The sequence below is a fragment of the Schistocerca gregaria genome, chromosome 1, assembly GCF_023897955.1.
Source record: "Schistocerca gregaria isolate iqSchGreg1 chromosome 1, iqSchGreg1.2, whole genome shotgun sequence".
Lineage (NCBI taxonomy): Eukaryota > Metazoa > Arthropoda > Insecta > Orthoptera > Acrididae > Schistocerca > Schistocerca gregaria.
In genome coordinates this window covers 987,050,766-987,070,395 of record NC_064920.1, presented here as the reverse complement: position 1 = coordinate 987,070,395, position 19,630 = coordinate 987,050,766, and the positions used below count along the sequence as shown (strand labels likewise).

General features: G+C 43.0%; 1 protein-coding gene across 2 annotated transcripts in view; it reads left to right on the top strand.

Moving 5' to 3' along the window:
• The window catches only part of LOC126277886 (beta-arrestin-1), a 437,142-nt gene that overhangs the window by 149,392 nt on the left and 268,120 nt on the right, over window positions 1–19,630 (top strand). For both annotated transcript variants that reach the window (XM_049977439.1, XM_049977447.1), the window contains exon 2: window positions 14,882–15,009. In XM_049977439.1, the coding sequence (XP_049833396.1) occupies window positions 14,975–15,009 (35 nt within the window). In that variant the 5' untranslated portion in view covers window positions 14,882–14,974. The remainder of the gene's footprint in view (window positions 1–14,881; window positions 15,010–19,630) is intronic.

Here is a 19,630-nt window from a genome sequence, read left to right as displayed (position 1 = left end):
CGCTTCGAGTATTAAGGAACTGTTGTCACTGGTACTGTAGATTGCTTGCCTGAGATCCGTAGGCGCGTTTCGATCGCGAGAAATTCTGCATCAGAACTTGCTCACAACTGGAAGGACATCTCCATCACTGCCAAGAGAAAGCTCACCCTCGTCCAGACTCTTTAATCTTCCCTGTCGCGATCTATACAGCAGAAACTTGGACGATCGCTGGAAGATTGATGCTCTGGAAAGGTGTTGATACAGAAAATTACTTTGAATACCATGGACAGCTCATCGGACTAATGAAGCTATCTTCAGGCACCTCGATATTAGAACAAGACTATCGATACTTTCCAGTCAAAATCAGTTGAAATATTTTGGTCGCATTGTCAGAAGAAAAGAGGCGATGGATAGATCTGCTTAAGAACTTGACTGGGATGGGCTTGCAGCAAGCAAGTCACCATGCCCAAGATAGAACTTTGTGGAGACAGATTGTCAAGGGGGTTTACCAAGTGATGCCACTACAACATTGCATAAGGTTAGATTAGACGAGCGCGCGCGCGCGCGCGAGAGAGAGAGAGAGAGAGAGAGAGAGAGAGAGAGAGAGAGAGAGAGAGAGAGACGATGCACTCCTAAAAAAACTGGAATAAATTGCCTTAAAGGTTTCCGAGCGTCGACAAACAAAAAACGTGTCGACCATTTTACCAGGGCCGCCATTAACGGAGTGTGTATAGTATGTCTTTGTAATTGCGAAATCGCCAGCTACATTCTCGCTAGCAAGGACTTTGATTTTGTGTTTTAAATAAAAGTATATATTTATCAAATCGAAATAATAATTAACAAAGTTTGAGTCGTAATTTTTTTAATAGCAATAGAATGTTTCTATTTTTAATTATTATTAGCATGAAAATTCAGTGAATATAAAATTTGTTATAACGTGCGAAAACTCAAATAGAAAATAAGTTACTTACTGACTTCTATAAATTGAACAGCAACAGTAATAGCGATGTACACACAGGATGATTTCGTAATGTAAGAAACAAAACGTTCGCTAACGTTTCTCGACAAAGCTAGAGGTCCTACAGTATTCGCCGGTCGTGGGACAAAGAGATTTCACCTAAATAGAAAACTCTGCTAACCGTGTGAGCTGCGTACTACCTACTCTAGTAAACTGATAGTGATTTTCAGCAAGAAATCTATAGGAACGAGTGCTTTTGAGCAGAGAAATGTGTTTTGGAAGCGAATCAGGAACGTTAATTTTGCGAAGCTCGGCCTCTTTCACGCGGGGTATATGACTGCGTCATAGGCAACGCGCAGTGCACACCTGCTGCACCGTGGCTCTGCTGCTTCTCGGGTGCATAACAAACACAAATGACTTCCAGCGTACGGGTAGTGTTGGCAAACATTTTACCTCTAACAAAAGTTGTTCTTTATGACGCCATCCATCACCCCTAGACTTTTAATGCAAAAACTTTGAAACATCCTGATTTTTTTTTCTTTTAACAAAGTCATTTCACTTCTTCGTATCAAATTTTAATTCATTCTAAATACTAATATTTTAGTTCGTTTACTAATAGAAAGTAAACATTTAAAAAAAATATGAACCAGTGTTCGTCGTTTAACATCGGGATTTGATAATGAATATATAATTCAGATAAAAATAAATTACAAAAAAATTGTGTGAGATTCTAGTCAGCAAGCATGTGATCACAGGGCAAGAACAGTACACACAAGCAGGCAATATTAAAAATTCTCGAAATTGTTTGTTCTTTGCGGCACTCGAAAATATTCAAAGATTTTTTTCGAGGTTTTTTGAGAAGAGTGTAGAGTTGCTTTAGGACATTAATATCCGAGCACTGACCTCCAGATCCTACAAATTTTAACAAAATAAGAGGGGCATCCGTAAATTCCCATCGTCAGATAAGTTTACGTTGAGTTTATTCTTATAAGGGAAGTTCCGCAAGGGTCACCACCAAGAACTTCTGTCATCCTAGCAAGAAGCGTCGGGCTACCCTTTTAATAATTTGCGGTTGACGTCAATTAACCTCATTATAGAACTTCGGAAACTCGAATCCTCCATACTCCATTGGCTTGCATACGCACAACTATTGGCCACACACACACACACACACACACACACACACACACACAAAGTGTTACGTCAGGGAAGATTTCTTAACTAGGACAGTGTCAGCATGATGTTTTTGGTCATCAGCAAATAAGGCAGCTCCTGCCAATTCCTCCCCGTGTTGATAGAATGTAATCACAGATTTGTAGTACCTTGTTTCTGTAATAGGCGTCATGTGCCATCAAGTATCTGATACATAAGGTCCGGGTTAATATGTAAATAAGATCTTCGTTTAAAGTGATTTTCATTCATTTTGTAGTTTACTACATATATCACAACATTTAGAGTCCGAAAATGTAACTTTAATTTTCCATATATTTACATATTTCAAGGATTAGTCGATATTTTTATATCAGAATTACATAAATTCATATTTTCAACGCTACGTTATATAAAACTAATCTTTCTGAAGCGTAACAGCATTAAAAAATTTCATTAAATGACACTTCAAAGCGATTTATAGCCTCGGAATGGACGAGCCGAAAACACACATCGTACCACCTGAAGCAGCCTAGTCTTTGACAGCCGGCAAGCCCGGGGAGTGAACCATCGAAATGTTGCTTGCGGAGTGGTAGGGAGGGGGAGCAGTTTTCGACATGTCCAGTGTTATCAACAAACCCTTTCCTGTCAGTCATCACCTGTAGTAAGCTACTATCGAATGTGATACTTGTTCGTAGTAATGAACTTGATATTAAATTGAGAAAGCTGAAACGCAATTTCTTTTGATGGCAAAGGTGGTCGGTTGACGTCCGTGAAATCTGCCAGTCGAAACTAGGGTGCAAGGACACAAAGAAGTTCACAGACTATACTATACTTGCCGTCTTCGTCGTAAACAAGTTACACGATTCCTGTTCCTCCACTTTTTCTGTTTCGTCATTCGATTGTATTTCGCATGGGATGCAAACAAATTAGGCCATACAATCAAGCGGGCTAGTTCATACCAGGATGCGAACAATAAGGCTGTAGCATTAAGCGTTTCCTCATTGTTGCACTCGAACGTTTCGTTCAACGCGCAACGTCCGACGCGAACCTTCACAAGCAGTCTGCTAGCCGTATGTTTAACTTCACGCCCGTGTCATTCACTGTTGATAACGACGAGATTTACCGCTACGAGTCGTTGTGCTACTTAAGCATCTACGTTCTTCCAAGTATAAAAGTTGCGTATCTAAGTCTGTGGTGTGGTTTTTTATATATACAAAAAAATGCCGAAAGATAAGCAACCGTTGCTTCAAATTGCAAAATATATTGAAGATTTCCCAAACCCGTCGTAGAGTACAGATGAGAAAGTACTGTTTTGTTAAGCTTGTGAAAAGCCCTTGTCCACGGAGCATCGGTTTCTAATACCGCAGCCCATATGTACCACAAAACGTAAGGTAAATATCAAAAGGAAGAATAAATTCAAATAACAATTTGTTTCTGATGTAACAGCCAGTGCCTCCTGAAGTTCTACCTTTTCGAAAGACGTGTGTTACGCCATGATTTTTGCGGATATGCCGTCATTGAAATCAAATAACCCAGTGTACAAAAGCTTCCAAGAGAAGTATCAGGCAAACACATTCCTGACGAATCTACAACTGTGTTAGCAGCATTTACAAGGATTGTTTGGCATCGATTCGAGACGTAATTCAGGATGGTCCTATATGGGTCGCAATAGACGAGATTACGGACACCCAGGGGCGGTGCATTGACAGTGTAGTAATTGGTCGGGTATTTGAAGATAAATCGAGCAAATTCTTCCTTTTGACTTGTGAAGAACTTTCTAAATGTAACTACCAAACATCAGCAAAGCTCTTTAAGGATCTTAAGTGTTCTATGGCCTCTTGGCGCAAAACCCGAAAGTTTTCTTTTTAGTTACCAATGCTGCTCCGTATATTGTTAAAGCTGCAGATGTCCTGAATGTTTTATATCCTAAAATGATCCATTTAACGTGCTTGCTACACGGAATAAATAGATTAGCTGAATGCATAAGGATAAATTACAAAAATGTTGATAGTTTAATATCAGAAATGAAAAAATATTTTTGAACACTTCCAATAGAATCTCAAAATTAAAGAGAATCCCGATACATTACCAGAACCAGTACTGACACGTTGTGGTACATGGGTAGAAGCAGTTAAATACTACGCTGAGCGTTTCAGTGATGTTAAAACAATTATATTTCAGACGAGACGAGTCTGCTTGTATTTTGAACGCAAAACAACTTTTTGAAAATGATTCTCTACAGAGTGATTTAGTGTACATCAAAAGCAATTACTGTTTTTATCGCATCAAATTAAGGTACTGGAAAACCTTCAAACATAAGTGAAATACAATGCAAAAATTATCGAAGGCACAAAAATTAAATCTAGCTAAGCAGAAAGACCCTGTCGCTGGGTTGTTCAAGCAAAAATTGAACTATGTATTTGAGGAAAATAAAGGTTTTAATCTGTTGATAAAAATTAAGTTTGGTGTGCGGAAGAAAAGATGACAAACTTGACAGCCCATATTCACTTCCGGAATTCAGCAAATATAAGTTTTCTCAAGTCCCATCCTGAGACGTTGAAAGATCTAGTTGGTTCGTTTGAAAATATTTTGTGACTCCATAGTTTTTCCATATATTATATTTTTAAGCCCATATTATATGTACATCTATCATTTTTAGTACATATTTATACGAACACCACAGATAAGAAAAGAGGAAATTACAAACCTCTTTCACTAATTTGAATATTGTTGTTCAGTGTGGGGTTTGCCGTAATCATCGTTGTATTGGCGTCTATTATCTGTCTGTCTTTCTTCCAGCCGCGCGTAACCTGCAAGATCATTGAAAATAATGGAAAATAAGAAAGTGTGGCAGATTAAAACTATGTCAGACCAAGACACGGACCTAGAAATTCGCCTCCCACGGACAGCGCTGTTCCATTGCCTGCGAAAAATCAAGTTCCGGACTAGAGACCAAATCGAGCACCCTGTTTTAATCTGCCAGCAAGGTTGCGAAACATCGTTCACTCAGCTGCAGAGTGAGTGGTTCATTGGGGGAAGAAACAGAAACTCATTTACGTTGTGGTCATCACAGACTGTACAAAATTTCGGACTGGATAGTATCATGAAAGAAGTTAGGCGTGGTCTTACTTTCGAAAAGCGACGTAGCGACACTCTTGAAAATCTGCTCCTTCCAGATACGCAGGTTCTTTGGGAATAGATTGATGCGAAAGTATGCGTATCATCAATTTGGTGAAAACGCATTACATGTGTGTGCAGCTACGGTTTCCAATAAGTAAGTTGAGGTTCTTCCAAGTGTACTAACCGAATTTGATGGCGTGTGTCGTCGTAGCTGCCGTCTCCTCATGTTCTGCACTGCTGTACTAATGGATCACCAGACGAATGTAGAATTTTACGTCTGCCATGTGGTGAGAGCCGGCAAAGAGATATACGTATTTTTCTGGAGCAATGACATTCCTTTGGTTGTTTGTTAGGGTTGAAATTAGAGTAACCAAGATATAAAATAGATATAAAATCTGTACAAACTCAGTAACTACAGTATTTTGATGCTGGGTGGGTCCATAGACTTAACGTAATTATGAAACGTGATTGTTTCCTCTTATTGCTGTCAAATAATGTATTGATTATTTACTGTGATTACAATTTCCGAGTATCAGTACTTCTCAAGCAGAAGTCTCAAATCGAAATATTCACACACTTAGAAATATAGGTGCTAGCCCAGACACAGAGGACGAATGGTGTCTCATAACTTACACATCTGTCACTTATTACCCATTTGTCAAGTGAGGCCATACGAATATACGAAACATTACTATAGAGTTTTTTTATCTGGTCTTGTGATTATTTGTGTACGTTATGACATGGACACCCTGATATTTGGTTTAGGAGCCGTATTTATGCCTGTGTAGAAATAGGTATCTGAGACTCCTGCCTGATGTTCAGTTGTAGTAATCAAAACAGTAATTACTATAAATAAAAAAATTTCATCGCAATAAGCGGAGACAACAGTGTTCAATAGTTTAATGTTATGATCCGTTTTGCCCGCATCTCGTGGTCGTGCGGTAGCGTTCTCGCTTCCCACGCCCGGGTTCGATTCCCGACGGGGTCAGGGATTTCTCTGCCTCGTGATGGCTGGGTGTTGTGTGATGTCCTTAGGTTAGTTAGGTTTAAGTACACTCCTGGAAATTGAAAAAGAACACCGTGAATTCATTGTCCCAGGAAGGGGAAACTTTATTGACACATTCCTGGGGTCAGATACATCACATTATCACACTGACAGAACCACAGGCACATAGACACAGGCAACAGAGCATGCACAATGTCGGCACTAGTACAGTGTATATCCACCTTTCGCAGCAATGCTGGCTGCTATTCTCCCATGGAGACGATCGTAGAGATGCTGGATGTAGTCCTGTGGAACGGCTTGCCATCCCATTTCCACCTGGCGCCTCAGTTGGACCAGCGTTCGTGTTGGACGTGCAGACCGCGTGAGACGCCGCTTCATCCAGTCCCAAACATGCTCAATGGGGGACAGATCCGGAGATCTTGCTGGCCAGGGTAGTTGACTTACACCTTCTAGAGCACGTTGGGTGGCACGGGATACATGCGGACGTGCATTGTCCTGTTGGAATAGCAAGTTCCCTTGCCGGTCTAGGAATGGTAGAACGATGGGTTCGATGACGGTTTGGATGTACCGTGCACTATTCAGTGTCCCCTCGACGATCACCAGAGGTGTACGGCCAGTGTAGGAGATCGCTCCCCACACCATGATGCCGGGTGTTGGCCCTGTGTGCCTCGGTCGTATGCAGTCCTGATTGTGGCGCTCACCTGCACGGCGCCAAACACGCATACGACCATCATTGGCACCAAGGCACAAGCGACTCTCATGGCTGAAGACGACACGTCTTCATTCGTCCCTCCATTCACGCCTGTCGCGACACCACTGGAGGCGGGCTGCACGATGTTGGGGCGTGAGCGGAAGACGGCCTAACGGTGTGCGTGGCCGTAGCCCAGCTTCATGGAGACGGTTGCGAGTGGTCCTCGCCGATACCCCAGGAGCAACAGTGTCCCTAATTTGCTGGGAAGTGGCGGTGCGGTCCCCTATGGCACTGCGTAGGATCCTACGGTCTTGGCGTGCATCCGTGCGTAGCTGCGGTCCGGTCCCAGGTCGACGGGCACGTGCACCTTCCGCCGACCAGTGGCGACAACATCGATGTACTGTGGAGACCTCACGCCCCACATGTTGAGCAATTCGGCGGTATGTCCACCTGGCCTCCCACATGCCCACTATACGCCCTCGCTCAAAGTCCGTCAACTGCACATACGGTTCTCGTCCACGCTGTCGCGGCATGCAACCAGTGTTAAAGACTGCGATGGAGCTCCGTATGCCACGGCAAACTGGCTGACACTGACGGCGCCGGTGCACAAATGCTGCGCAGCTAGCGCCATTCGACGGCCAACACCGCGGTTCCTGGTGTGTCCGCTGTGCCGTGCGTGTGATCATTGCTTGTACAGCCCTCTCGCAGTGTCCGGAGCAAGTATGGTGGGTCTGACACACCGATGTCAATGTGTTCTTTTTTCCATTTCCAGGAGTGTAGTTCTAAGTTCTGGGGGACTGATGACCTAAGATGTTAAGTCCCGTAGTGCTCAGAGCCATTTGAACCATTTTTTATGATCCGTTTTACAATCGTTATAGCTGTTTAATGCTACAAAGCTATAACGATTCAGATATTACTTTTCTCTCTATGCACCGTAAATCAAAACCTTTGTTTGTGTACTCGTCGCCTGGACTTGAAACTCCATCATTATCTTCAGCGTGGATTTTTCTGGCGCCATAATCATTCAATAACGGCCAGTAGGTCTCTTCAGCTTTTTTCTCATTCAGATGAAACGATCTCACTGCGTTCCTCGCTCGTATGGTAAATCATCAGTAAAAAAAAGCGCGCGCGCGCTCACACACACACACACACACACACACACACACACACACACACACACACACACACACACACACAAGATTCGGTCATGCAATTCCAGTCGTTAAGTAATATTGAACTGAGCGCACAATTCTCCGCATTCCGGAATTTCTATACCTGTGTTATTCGAAATACGCAGTAGTTAGGCGGTGCTGTCAAAGACAGTGGTAAGCAGTGTGCGATTCGATACCTTCTGAAATTTATGGTGGAACTCTAAATAAACAATGGGAAATACTGAGTAGTTCTCGAATGCTGAAAACGTTGTTGTAATAGGTTTTCCGGTACCAATGAGGAGTAAAGGCGATGGTCTGTGGCGGCTGCAGCAGCAGCAGCAGCATGCGTTGGCTCTTCAGTATCAAATCAGTAGCTGTTACTGCCAGTTATACGAAATTAATACTTTCTATCTGTGAACATACAATAATAAAATAGCTACACTTCCACAGGTAGCCATATCCAGTATTAAGTGAACCGACCTTCAGTATGTTCTGCAGTAATGTTTCAACCTGATAGGTAAAAAATTTTCTTTTTCCCGCGGTCAAAACTTATTCTGCCACTTACCTAAAAGGATTTACTAAACTCATTTACAACAGGAGTCGAGTACCACTGTCTTCCGGATTTAGCTACTAATGCTGTTTGGCGTTAACATCCATTGAACATGGAGCACATGAATGTTCTTTCGCAGCGTGTGGTGTTAGGAAGAAACAAAGTTCTTTCCTTTGTGGAATTATCGAAGGCGTTAACGATAATCCGATGCGCCCAAGGAAAATTTGAAGTGCGTAACGTGTACTTCATAACCTAAGTTCGCTATGGAAGCTGGGCTTATTTTCCGTCTTAACTTAGAGATGGTTTGCTCGCACGAGCCGAGGGAGGAGGTTCCATTTTTACTTATCGTCGGAACAGTTCCCCGGCAACATAAAAAGCGAGCGGAGCCTGCGTCCTGGAGATGCCAACACTCTTATCGCAATCCAGCTGTTCCGCGCTGCCGAATGTTAAGATAACCAGTAGACAAAGCCGCGGCACGAGCTTTCTCCGCCGTCTACGAAAATAACTGGCTCACATGCATCCTTAAAAGCCCCGCTCACCAGATAATATCGTCGTTCCCCTACGCGCTATATATAAAATTCCCGGATGCAACGTAACTTCTTGGGATGAGCCTACTAGCCGCCACGGTTAGCTTGCCGTCCTCATCGGTACAGCCCCAGTACCGACGTCGATTCCCTTAAATTGCGTTGCCTGCTAAAACTGAATGTACCCGAAGAGAAACCAACAGAATGTAAAGCGTGTAACATGCGTATTGTGGGGCATTTGCCCGTGATGAAACTTCGCACATACGGTAGTAAAATACGAGGGTTGGAACTTTATTTTATGGCAACTATTTATTTACAACTCTTACAAAATAGATACGTGTTACAAAGTTTCACTGGCCTTCAAAGTAGTCACCAGCATTGTGTACAACCCGTTGCCAGCGATGTGCAAGTCGTAGGATACTCTAAGGAGTGCCAGTTGTGGTGACCATCATTTTGCAGGACAATGTTCAAGCACGTACAGTGCAAGCTCTGACCAATTTGTTTGTTTACGGGGCCGCGTAACTGGAAGTCGAAAGCCAGATGAGGCTGCAGTCTGTGACGACTCAGCAACGCCGGAAGTCTCAAGCTTAATAAAGACATGCCTGCAGAGGATTGCCGCAGAGGCGGGGTGCGGTCACTCTGTGTCAGAAACAAGTCTCCACTTTCATACGCTACTTTCAGACGATGAAAGTTTTCTTTCTTGATGGAAAAATTGTCTTCTGAAACGCGGTCGACTTTCGTCAACTGGAGCAGTTACTCCATAACTACTCCCGAACACGAGAGAAAGCGTAACAAGCAGTAGTGACATTGCGCTGTGGATGCGCACTTCTGCATTTGTGGCAAATGGAGATAGTCCGTCAGGTGGTATTCTTTCGTCAACGACGATGTGTGGAAAGTAACGTGCACCATGGGAGAGAAAATGCACCGACGGAAAAAAATCGCAACATCACAATTGTCGAATAACGAAATTTCGGGAATACATTTGTCTAGGTAACATTACTAAGTGATTAACACTGCAAGGTCACAGATCAAGATTAGCGTGAGAAATCATTGCAAATGTGAAATGCTGGTACATTAATAACCAGTTTAACCGCCAGAATGTCCACTGCAAGCATGCAAACGTGCCCGTGTTATGTTGTGCAGCTGCCGGGTGTTAGCATGTGGGATGGAGTTGCATGCCTCTTGGTCGGTCACTACGGGGACAGTTTATCCTGTTAGTGGATGACTCTGGAGTTGTCCGATGATGACTGGAGACAGATATTGTGATCGAACAGGCCAGGGCAGTATGTAGAAACTGTGTAGAAGAGTTTGGGATGCAACACCGGTATGCGGGCGAGCATTATGTTGGAAAACAGCCACTGGGAAGCTGTTCATGAATGGCAGCGCAGTAGGTCGAATCACCAAATTGACCGATAAATTCGGAGTCAGTGCGGGGGATAACTACGAGTGTGATCCTGCTGTCATGCGAAATCGCACCCCAGGCCATAATTCCGGGCGTAGGTCCAGCACACAGACAGGTTGTTCATAGGTCGTAAACTGGCCTCCTCCTAACCAACACACGGCCATGACTGGCACCGAGGCAGAACAAGATTTAATAATAAAAAAAAAAACAGTAAACCTCCACCCTGCTCTCCAGTGAGCTCTCGCATGACACCACCGAAGTCGAAAACGACGGTGATTTGCGGTCAGTGGAATGCCTGCTACAGGGCTTCTTGCTTGGAGCTATCCCTCAAGTAACGGATTTGTAACAGGTCGTCGTTATTGTGGTGCCAACTGCTGCTAAAATGGCTGCTGCAGTTGCAATACGACGCGCCAGAGCCATGCACCGAACACGACGGTCGTCACTGTCGGTAGTGCCACCTGGCCGTCCGGAGCCTGGTCTTCTTTGCGACTATTCTTTCTCGTGACCACTGCTGCCAGAAATAATGGACAGCAACTACAGTCTTGTCACGTCTTCCTGCAATATTGCGGACGGAACATTAAGCTTCTCGTAGTCCTGTTACACGACCGAATTCAAACTGAATGAGGTGTTGATAATGGCGACTTCGTCGCCTTAAATGCATTCTATTTAACATCAACTCACCCAATCCAGTCTGAAAAGTAACTAACGCTCACCAACGTTCCAGCGTTTACATAGATCTAACCTGATTTGCATCCTCATACAGACGCTACTAGCGCCACTCTTAGGCAACTGGCGCGAAATTTCAGTAGACATTTTTAGATTTAGATTGTTTCCATCAGTGTACCTTCACAATGAAGTGCCAAAGAAACAGGTATAGGCAGGCGTATTGAAATACAGATATGTAAACAGGCAGAATGCGGCGCTGTGGTCGGCAACGCTTATACAAGATAACAATTGTCTGGCGCAGTTATTAGATCGGTTATTGCTGCTACAGTGGCAAGTTATCAAGATTTATGACTTTGAGCGTGGTGTTACAGTCGGCGCACAAGTGATGGGACACAGCAACTCCGAGGTAGCGATGAAGTGGGGATTTTCCCGTACGACCATTTCACGAGTGTGCCGTGAACATCAGGAATTCGGTAAACCATTAAATCTCCAACATCGCTGCGGTCGGAAAAAGTTTTTGCAAGAACGGGACAAAAGACGACTGGAGAGAATCGTTCAACGTGACAGAAGTGCCAGCCTTCCACAAATAGCTGCAGATTTCGATGCTGGGCCATAAAAAGTGTCAGTGTGCGAACCATTCGACAACATCTGTATGGGCGTTTTGGAGCCGAAGGCCCACTCATGTACCCTTGATGACTGCACGACACATAGCTTTACGCCTCGCCTGGGCCCGTCAACAGCGACATTCGACTGTTGGTGACTGGAAGCATGTTGCCTGATCGGACGAGTCTCGTTTCGAATCGTATCGAGAGGATGGACGTGTTGGGTGTGTAGACGTCATGAATCCATGGGCCCTGCAAGTCCGCACGGGACTGTTCAAGCTGGTGAAGGCTCTGTTTGGTGTGGGGCGTGTGCAGTTAAGGTGATATGGGACCCCTGACACTTCTAGATACGACTTTGACAGGTAACACGCACGTAAGCATCTCGTCTGATCACCTGCATCCATTCATGTCCATTGTGCATTCCAACGGACTTTGGCAATTCCAGCAGGACAACGCGACACCCCACACGTCCAGAATTGCTACAGAGTGGCTATATGAACATTCTTCTAAGTTTAAACACTTCCGCTGGCCACCAAACGCCTCAGACATGAACATTATTGAGCGTATGTGGGATGACTTGCAATGTGCTGTTCAAAAGAGAGCTCCACCCCCTCGTACTTTTACGGATTTATGGATTCATGGTGTCATTTCCCTCCAGCACTACTTCAGACATTGGTCGAGTCCTTGCCATGTTGTGTTACGGAACTTGTGCGTGTTCACGGGGCCTTACACAATATTAGGCAGGTGTACCAGTTTCTTCGGCTCTTCAGTGTAACCGTAGGCTCTCTATAACTATCTGGACTTCAAATTCCCTATTTGGAGTAAGGAAGGAACACACCGCTGCCAACTGGACTGCACGTAGCAGAGAATTGTGGTGCTCAAATCAACCTTGGGGCTTCAGGACTGCTTTGTTTGGTAGGACGAGTTTTGACCGCGGGATGGTCATGTTCTTTGAGGGCGCTTAGCTAGTACACTACCGCTACACTGACACGGAGCTCCCAAACACTCTTTTCGAAACAAATTTCGCAATACCATTATGATTGCTCAGAGACATGCCAATACTGATTTTGAAAATTAGATTACAGATACCTGATTTATTCTTGTACAGCAGATTCTCGCTCCCTTGTAAACGCGTTTGTAACGTGCATGGGTTGTCAGGTTTCGTCTTGGTTTTTAGTTACTGAGAACGGAATGACTTTTTTTTTTGCACCGCAAAAGTAGAAACTTTCTTCTGAATAAGAAGTTGCCTGCCTCCTATATTTAATTGAAGGGGAACTGCCATCGTGCTATCTAAATTGGAAACCATAACATCTGATTTGCAGATTTCATTTCCGTAACAACAGTTGAGGATTTGAAAAGCGCTATTTTACACACAGACTGTGCACGCCTGCCTGCCCCCCTCTCTCTCTCTCTCTCTCTCTCTCTCTCTCTCTCTCTCTCTCTCTCTCTCTCTCCCTCCCTCCCTCCCTCTGCCTCTTTGTGTGCTATGTTTGAAACAAACATCTGCCACATGAAAGAGGGTAAAAAAAAAGTTGGTCATTAAGCACTATGCGAAGTGCGACCGGTAGCTTTTCTCATTTACAGCTGAATTCAAGCACTGATTTTAACAGTTTTTCTTCGAAGTTCGAGATTCTAAAGTGATGGCTGCAGTTTTTACATTTGTCCAGTTGAAACAAAACAGTCTGATACCACGTATTGACGGCTCTTTCTCTTTACAGGCGACAGAACCGCAGTTCTTCAGTAACTTAATATATATGTTGCATTGAGAGTCATTTATTTCACTGCTTCCACAAGAGAAGAAGACAAGACATCAGTTTATCAAGAAAAATTTCTGACAATTTCTCAAAAGTACATGTGAAATGTTTGTTATATTTTTAGGGAACGACATTAATTTCTATCCATAAGAAAATAAGCATTTGTTTTGACATTTGCTTAGTCCGGTATGGATACCAAAACCACATAAAGATCAGAAGCATAACATATTATAAAACGTTGGTTATAGAGAAAACTTGTGTAATGAGTTACTAACATTCTTTCGCCTCTAACTTAATCATTCAGTTTTCTATCATTCACAGTTTTCTATCTGAAGGCCAATGTATTTCTGTGATATATCTAATTATCATCATTCACTTCGTAGTATTGAGATAGAAATAAAATTTTCTCAAATAAGACCATTCCCATCCGCTTAGTAGTGATACTTTTCCTCAGCTTCAGACTGTAAATTCATTGACTTACTCTTGGAAAAACATGTTCACAAGTTCATAGAGTTTTTAAAGCAACTTCACCTGTGGAAAGAAATATTATTTGTTTTCACAAATCTTTTGATGCAGCCAAACGCCGCACAAATTTTCGCAATTGTGATAAACATTTAAAGAAAATACTATTAAGATAAATCGCACAATATTCCAGAAGTCACCTGCAAACGGTGGACACCGTTAATCAACTGACAGACACGTTGGTTTCAATCTAATATTATGTCCTAGTCTATATAATTTGTGGTCTAAGAAGAAAACTGGTTCAGGCTTTTGCTATCCGTAACTCGATTTTTCTACTTCAGGAAGTTGTGTCGCATATGCACGGAGTTAAGGGTGTAAGTGCAGTTACTTCTGTTGATGACTGAGGACAGTGTACTGAACATGGTTGTATCAGTGTTTATTTCACTTGCAGACAATGATTGTAGCTATTACTTATAGTATGTCTTTGTAGTGCCTCCAAGTACGCGTGACTCTCACAAGCCAGTGATGCTCATTTTCCTCTGGACTGTACGTCAGGTATTGAAGTGTGGACGCGTGGAAGGAAAAACGAATAGACTAAACTGGTAGGCGTAATCTATTTCGTGGCGCAGTTATGACAGTGCAGAAAACATCAAGTAATAAATTACGAGATGTATTTGTGGGAAGTCTGTTAGATGCAGATAAAAAAACAACTAAATACACTGGAGTGCGTACATAGTGAGGTACTAGTTATCACAGTATCTGTACCTATCCCCCTTCCACGCAATATAGATAGAGCTGAGCTGAGCTGAGCGGAGCGGAGCGCGGGTTGACACTGTGTTTGTGACGATGTGCTGCGTGTTGCAGGTCGTTGTGGAGGGGCAGCCCACAGCCCCGGGACTCCCCCGGTCTCCCACGGCGCCCGCGCGCTCGCAGCACGCGCCGTCCGGCAGTCCGGACATGGACGACCCTTCCAGCAAAAGGCAGGCCACCAGGTAAGTGCCGAGGCACGGTCGTGTCCAAAAGTCCACGACATTGGGGAGCGAAAGAACAGCCATTCTAAACGATAAAGATCTGCCCTACACTCTAGCTTTGCGCAAACTATGTGAAAAGGTAGTTCCCTCCTTGTGAAAAGTATCTGACTGCGAAAAGTGATAACTTAAACCCATCGCGCTTTAGTGATTATAGTAGAGCATTATTCACAAGTACCTCCAGAAATACCCACGGACTTCAAGAAGAATATAAAAATTCAAATCCCAAAGAAAGCAGGTGTTGACAGGTATGAAAATTACCGAACTATCAGTTTAGTAAGCCACGGTTACAAAATACTAACACGAATTCTTTACAGACGAATGGAAAAACTGGTAGAAGCTGACCTCGGGGAAGATCAGTTTGGATTCCGTAGAAATGTTGGAACACGTGAGGCAATACTGACCCTACGACTTACCTTAGAAGAAAGATTAAGGAAAGGCAAACCTACGTTTCTAGCATTTGTAGACTTAGAGAAAGCTTTTGACAATGTTGACTTGAATTATCTCTTTCAAATTCTGAATGTGGCAGGGGTAAAATACAGGGAGCGAAAGGCTATTTGCAATTTGTACAGAAACCAGATGGCAGTTAGAAGAGTCGAGGGACATGAAAGGGAAGCCGTGGTTAGGAAGGGAGTAAGACAGGGTTGTAGCGTCTCCCCGATGTTATTCAATCTGTATATTGAGCAAGCAGTAAAGGAAACAAAGGAAACATTCGGAGTAGGTATTAAAATCCATGGAGAAGAAATTAAAACTTTGAGGTTCGCCGATGACATTGTAATTCTGTCAGAGACAGCAAAGGACTTGAAAGAGCAGTTGAACGGACTGGATAGTGTCTTGAAAGGAGGATGTAAGATGAACATCAACAAAAGCAAAACGAGGATAATGGAATGTAGTTGAATTAAGTCGGGTGATGCTGAGGGAATTAGATTAGGAAATGAGACACTTAAAGTAGTAAAGGAATTTTGCCATTTGGGGAGCAAAATAACTGATGATGGTCAAAATAGAGAGGATATAAAATATAGACTGGCAATGGAAAGGAAAGCGTTTCTGAAAAAGAGAAATTTGTTAACATCGAGTATAGATTTAGGTGTCAGGAAGTCATTTCTGAAAGTATTTCTATGGAGTGTAGCCATGTATGGAACTGAAACATGGACGATAAATAGTTTGGACAAGAAGAGAAGAGAAGCTTTCGAAATGTGGTGCTACAGAAGAATGCTTAAGATTAGATGGGTAGATCATATAACTAATGAAGTATTGAATAGGATTGGGGAGAAGAGAAGTTTGTGGCACAACTTGACAAAAAGAAGGGACCGGTTAGCAGGACATGTTCTGAGGCATCAAGGGATCAGAAATTCAGCATTGGAGGGCAGCATAGAGGGTAAAAATCGTGTAGGGAGACCAAGAGATGAATACACTAAGCAGATTCAGAAGGATGTAGGTTGCAGTAGGTACTGGGAGATGGAGCTTGCACAGAATAGAGCAGCATGGAGAGCTGCATCAAACCAATGTCAGGACTGAAGAAGAAGACGACGACGACGACAACAACAACAACAACAACAACAACAACAACAACAACAACAACGTATACGTCAGTGAGCTGCCTGTAGTAACGACTTTGTGAGCTTTGTTAGAGACGTAGAATACCTACTGTTCCTTTGCGGTCATTGTGGAACACTCGACACCCGGTTATTAGCACTCCTCGACGCGCAGTTGGAAATCAGCGGCAGCTGTTTCTTACATAATAGAAGATAGTTCATCCTTGCACTGGACATAGCTTGTAGATTAATTTATTGTATGTGATGGATACCTTTCGGCGGCTTTATACGGGTCTGGAAACCGATGCACACCACAAAAATGGATAAATTTCTCTCTTTGAGTTTCGTTACAGCGAACATTTTACTTGCAGAGTGAAAAGGTTCCACCTACTTACAAATAGCTGGAAAGAACGTGCGTGGTACGGCAACTACCAGTCTGAAAAAGATGAGATACAGAAGTTTGTAAATCGCAGTAGACTTTTACAGAGAAGTTTAAACTGTTTAGGTAACAGATGCATTTAGTCGGTGAAGCCTTCGCTTCTTCTGCAACTATTTTTTCCGTTTCAGCAGCCCATTATAAGCTAACATTTATTTACAAATAGACAATATGTTAGTAAACCACTGTCTCGTAATTGAGTATACTGACTTTGACCGTCGTTACGCTGGTCTCATATCCTTTGTTGGCAAAGCAAGATTATTAGACGCCATCTGTATGGATATTACTGTCAACTGCGTATATGAAATTTTAAATGCGTTCGTGCTGAGTTTATGCGATGCGCAGAATTGTTCCAGGGTTACGTAGCTCGAAAAAAATAACTACTTCATAAATATTAAAGTTGCCAGTTAGCTTTGCGCATTTAGGATGCAGTGCGCAACCCCGCTCGGTTCGAATTCCAGTTCCAGGGGCCAGCTGCCGACCACGGGTGTTGAATGCATTTTATGTATTTAATACTGATGTCGGAAATGCCATTTCCATTCTTCTAATATTGATAGTGTATGCACGAACCAAGTAAATATATTCAACGTGTGTTAGTTTTGGGAACGGCATTACTCTTATTTGTTGAAAGACGTGTAGTTGTGCAATGTCCCGAGGAGTTTCTGCGACTCTAGGAACGTATGAAGATCATGTTAATCTGAAAGCGATTGCATTGTGGGCAGTGGATGAGTAACTTTGTTCCTTAATAATTTGGTCCGGATGAGGGATCGTAATTTTTTCCGTCACAATGTCGTCTTGCGCTATTTATAGGTTGTCAAAATTCTCAAGTTTGTACGGATGTCTTTAGCCACACCCCCATCTCTTATGTATAATTCCTTACGTATAATGTCGCAAGAATATTTTAAAGAAGTTCCGTTGCAATGCTGACGCATGTGTGACTATATAATTATAATGTATATTTGTGAACATCGATCAACTGGGCTGTATGAGAGGGCAAACAAGACGATCCGTTTGTGTCTTGCGGTTGTTTGAATTCGTGATAAGCGTCTTATTGAATTCTATTTCGTGTGATTTGCAGAAAATACTAACGAAAGTTTTTCAGAATTCTGGTTTTACCGTGATGAATGTGACAGTTCCAGTAAAATGGAAGAAATCCGATCTTCTTAATACTTCAGTCTCGCTTTATTCTTACGTGTGAACTCTCTTCGGTTTAACTCTACTCCTGTTACTTCTCGGAGTCCTGTATCATCTCCGACCGTCAGTCGTCAACACATATCTCTGACGTCGTTACCCTGCTTTCCTCTTCCGGCGGTACTTCCCGGTTCCGCAGAACATGTTCCGATGTTACGCGATTCAGAGCGCGCAGTCTGCTTCTAATTTGTGATTGCTTTAATTTTTTGGATGTGCACAAGGACGAAAATGTTCTAAAGAACAAAAGATCTGTGACTGGCAAACTAAATCAGATTAAAATATGTGATTTCTAATTACTACCAACACTTCGATTTAGGTTAATGTAGTCGGGAAGTTAACTTACACGAGTTCGAGTGCGCTGTTTTATACTATGAACCATCCGATCAGTTATAGGGTGATACGTGTACAAAGATCAGAGAAAGGCCAAGGTTTGGTTGCACACGCTGCCCCCCCCCTACCCCCCCCCCCTCTCTCTCTCTCTCTCTCTCTCTCTCTCTCTCTCTCTCTCTCTCTCTCTCTCTCTCACTGCAGTACGTGTACAGCAGTCAAGTTCTAACGATGGAACTGAACATGTGGCCACTCAATCGTTCGGATATGGTCAAGTAGTGGCTAAAATTTATTGGAATAGTTGTGGGCGTCGATGAGTCGTACAGAAACCACAACAAAATCAAGAAATAAAATTTAATTGCACCTATGTTGCTGCGGGAATTTATATGTAACATATGTGAGATGCTATTGAGAATTGAAGTTTTTAGAATCTAACACGTTTCTCTTTAAAGTGTTCTCTGCAGTTCCCCAATAGGTGTGTGTGTGTGTGTGTGTGTGTGTGTGTGTGTGTGTGTGTGTGTGTGTGTGTGTGTCGGAGGGAGGGGGCGGCTGCGGTACGTGTTGGTGTTTCACTGTTACATTCTAAATAATTTGCAGCTGTATCTGAGCATCATATTTACGGAGCTTTGACACATTGCATTCGGAAAGATACGTCCGTATGCGATACGCATTAGTGAACGTTATTGGTGTTACTAGTGACATGCTGAACCGTACCAATTGTGTACTTGGTTACATATTTTTATTTGAAAATAAAGTAATGCATTTGTAAATGAGTAGACGGTATATCTTGAGTAATCATAAAGTTCTGTGTGTACAGTTCACCTTACTTTGGTTTTCCGCGTAAATGCGTCAGGCAAATTGTGTAAAATGCTGATAGCACGATGATCCATAAATTGATGTTCGCAGTGAAAATGATCAAGTCGGCACCAAACCTGCTGCAAGTCCGGATCAATCTTTCTGTTGGTCAGCCGTACGCTAGTTTAGTGGGAGAGTCCGTCGTCAATAACACTTGGTATGTGTGGTATCGATGAAGTAGACTCATAGCGCCCCCATCATCGCTCTTTCTCGGAACTGAGAAAGCTTCTCCTGCGTGATT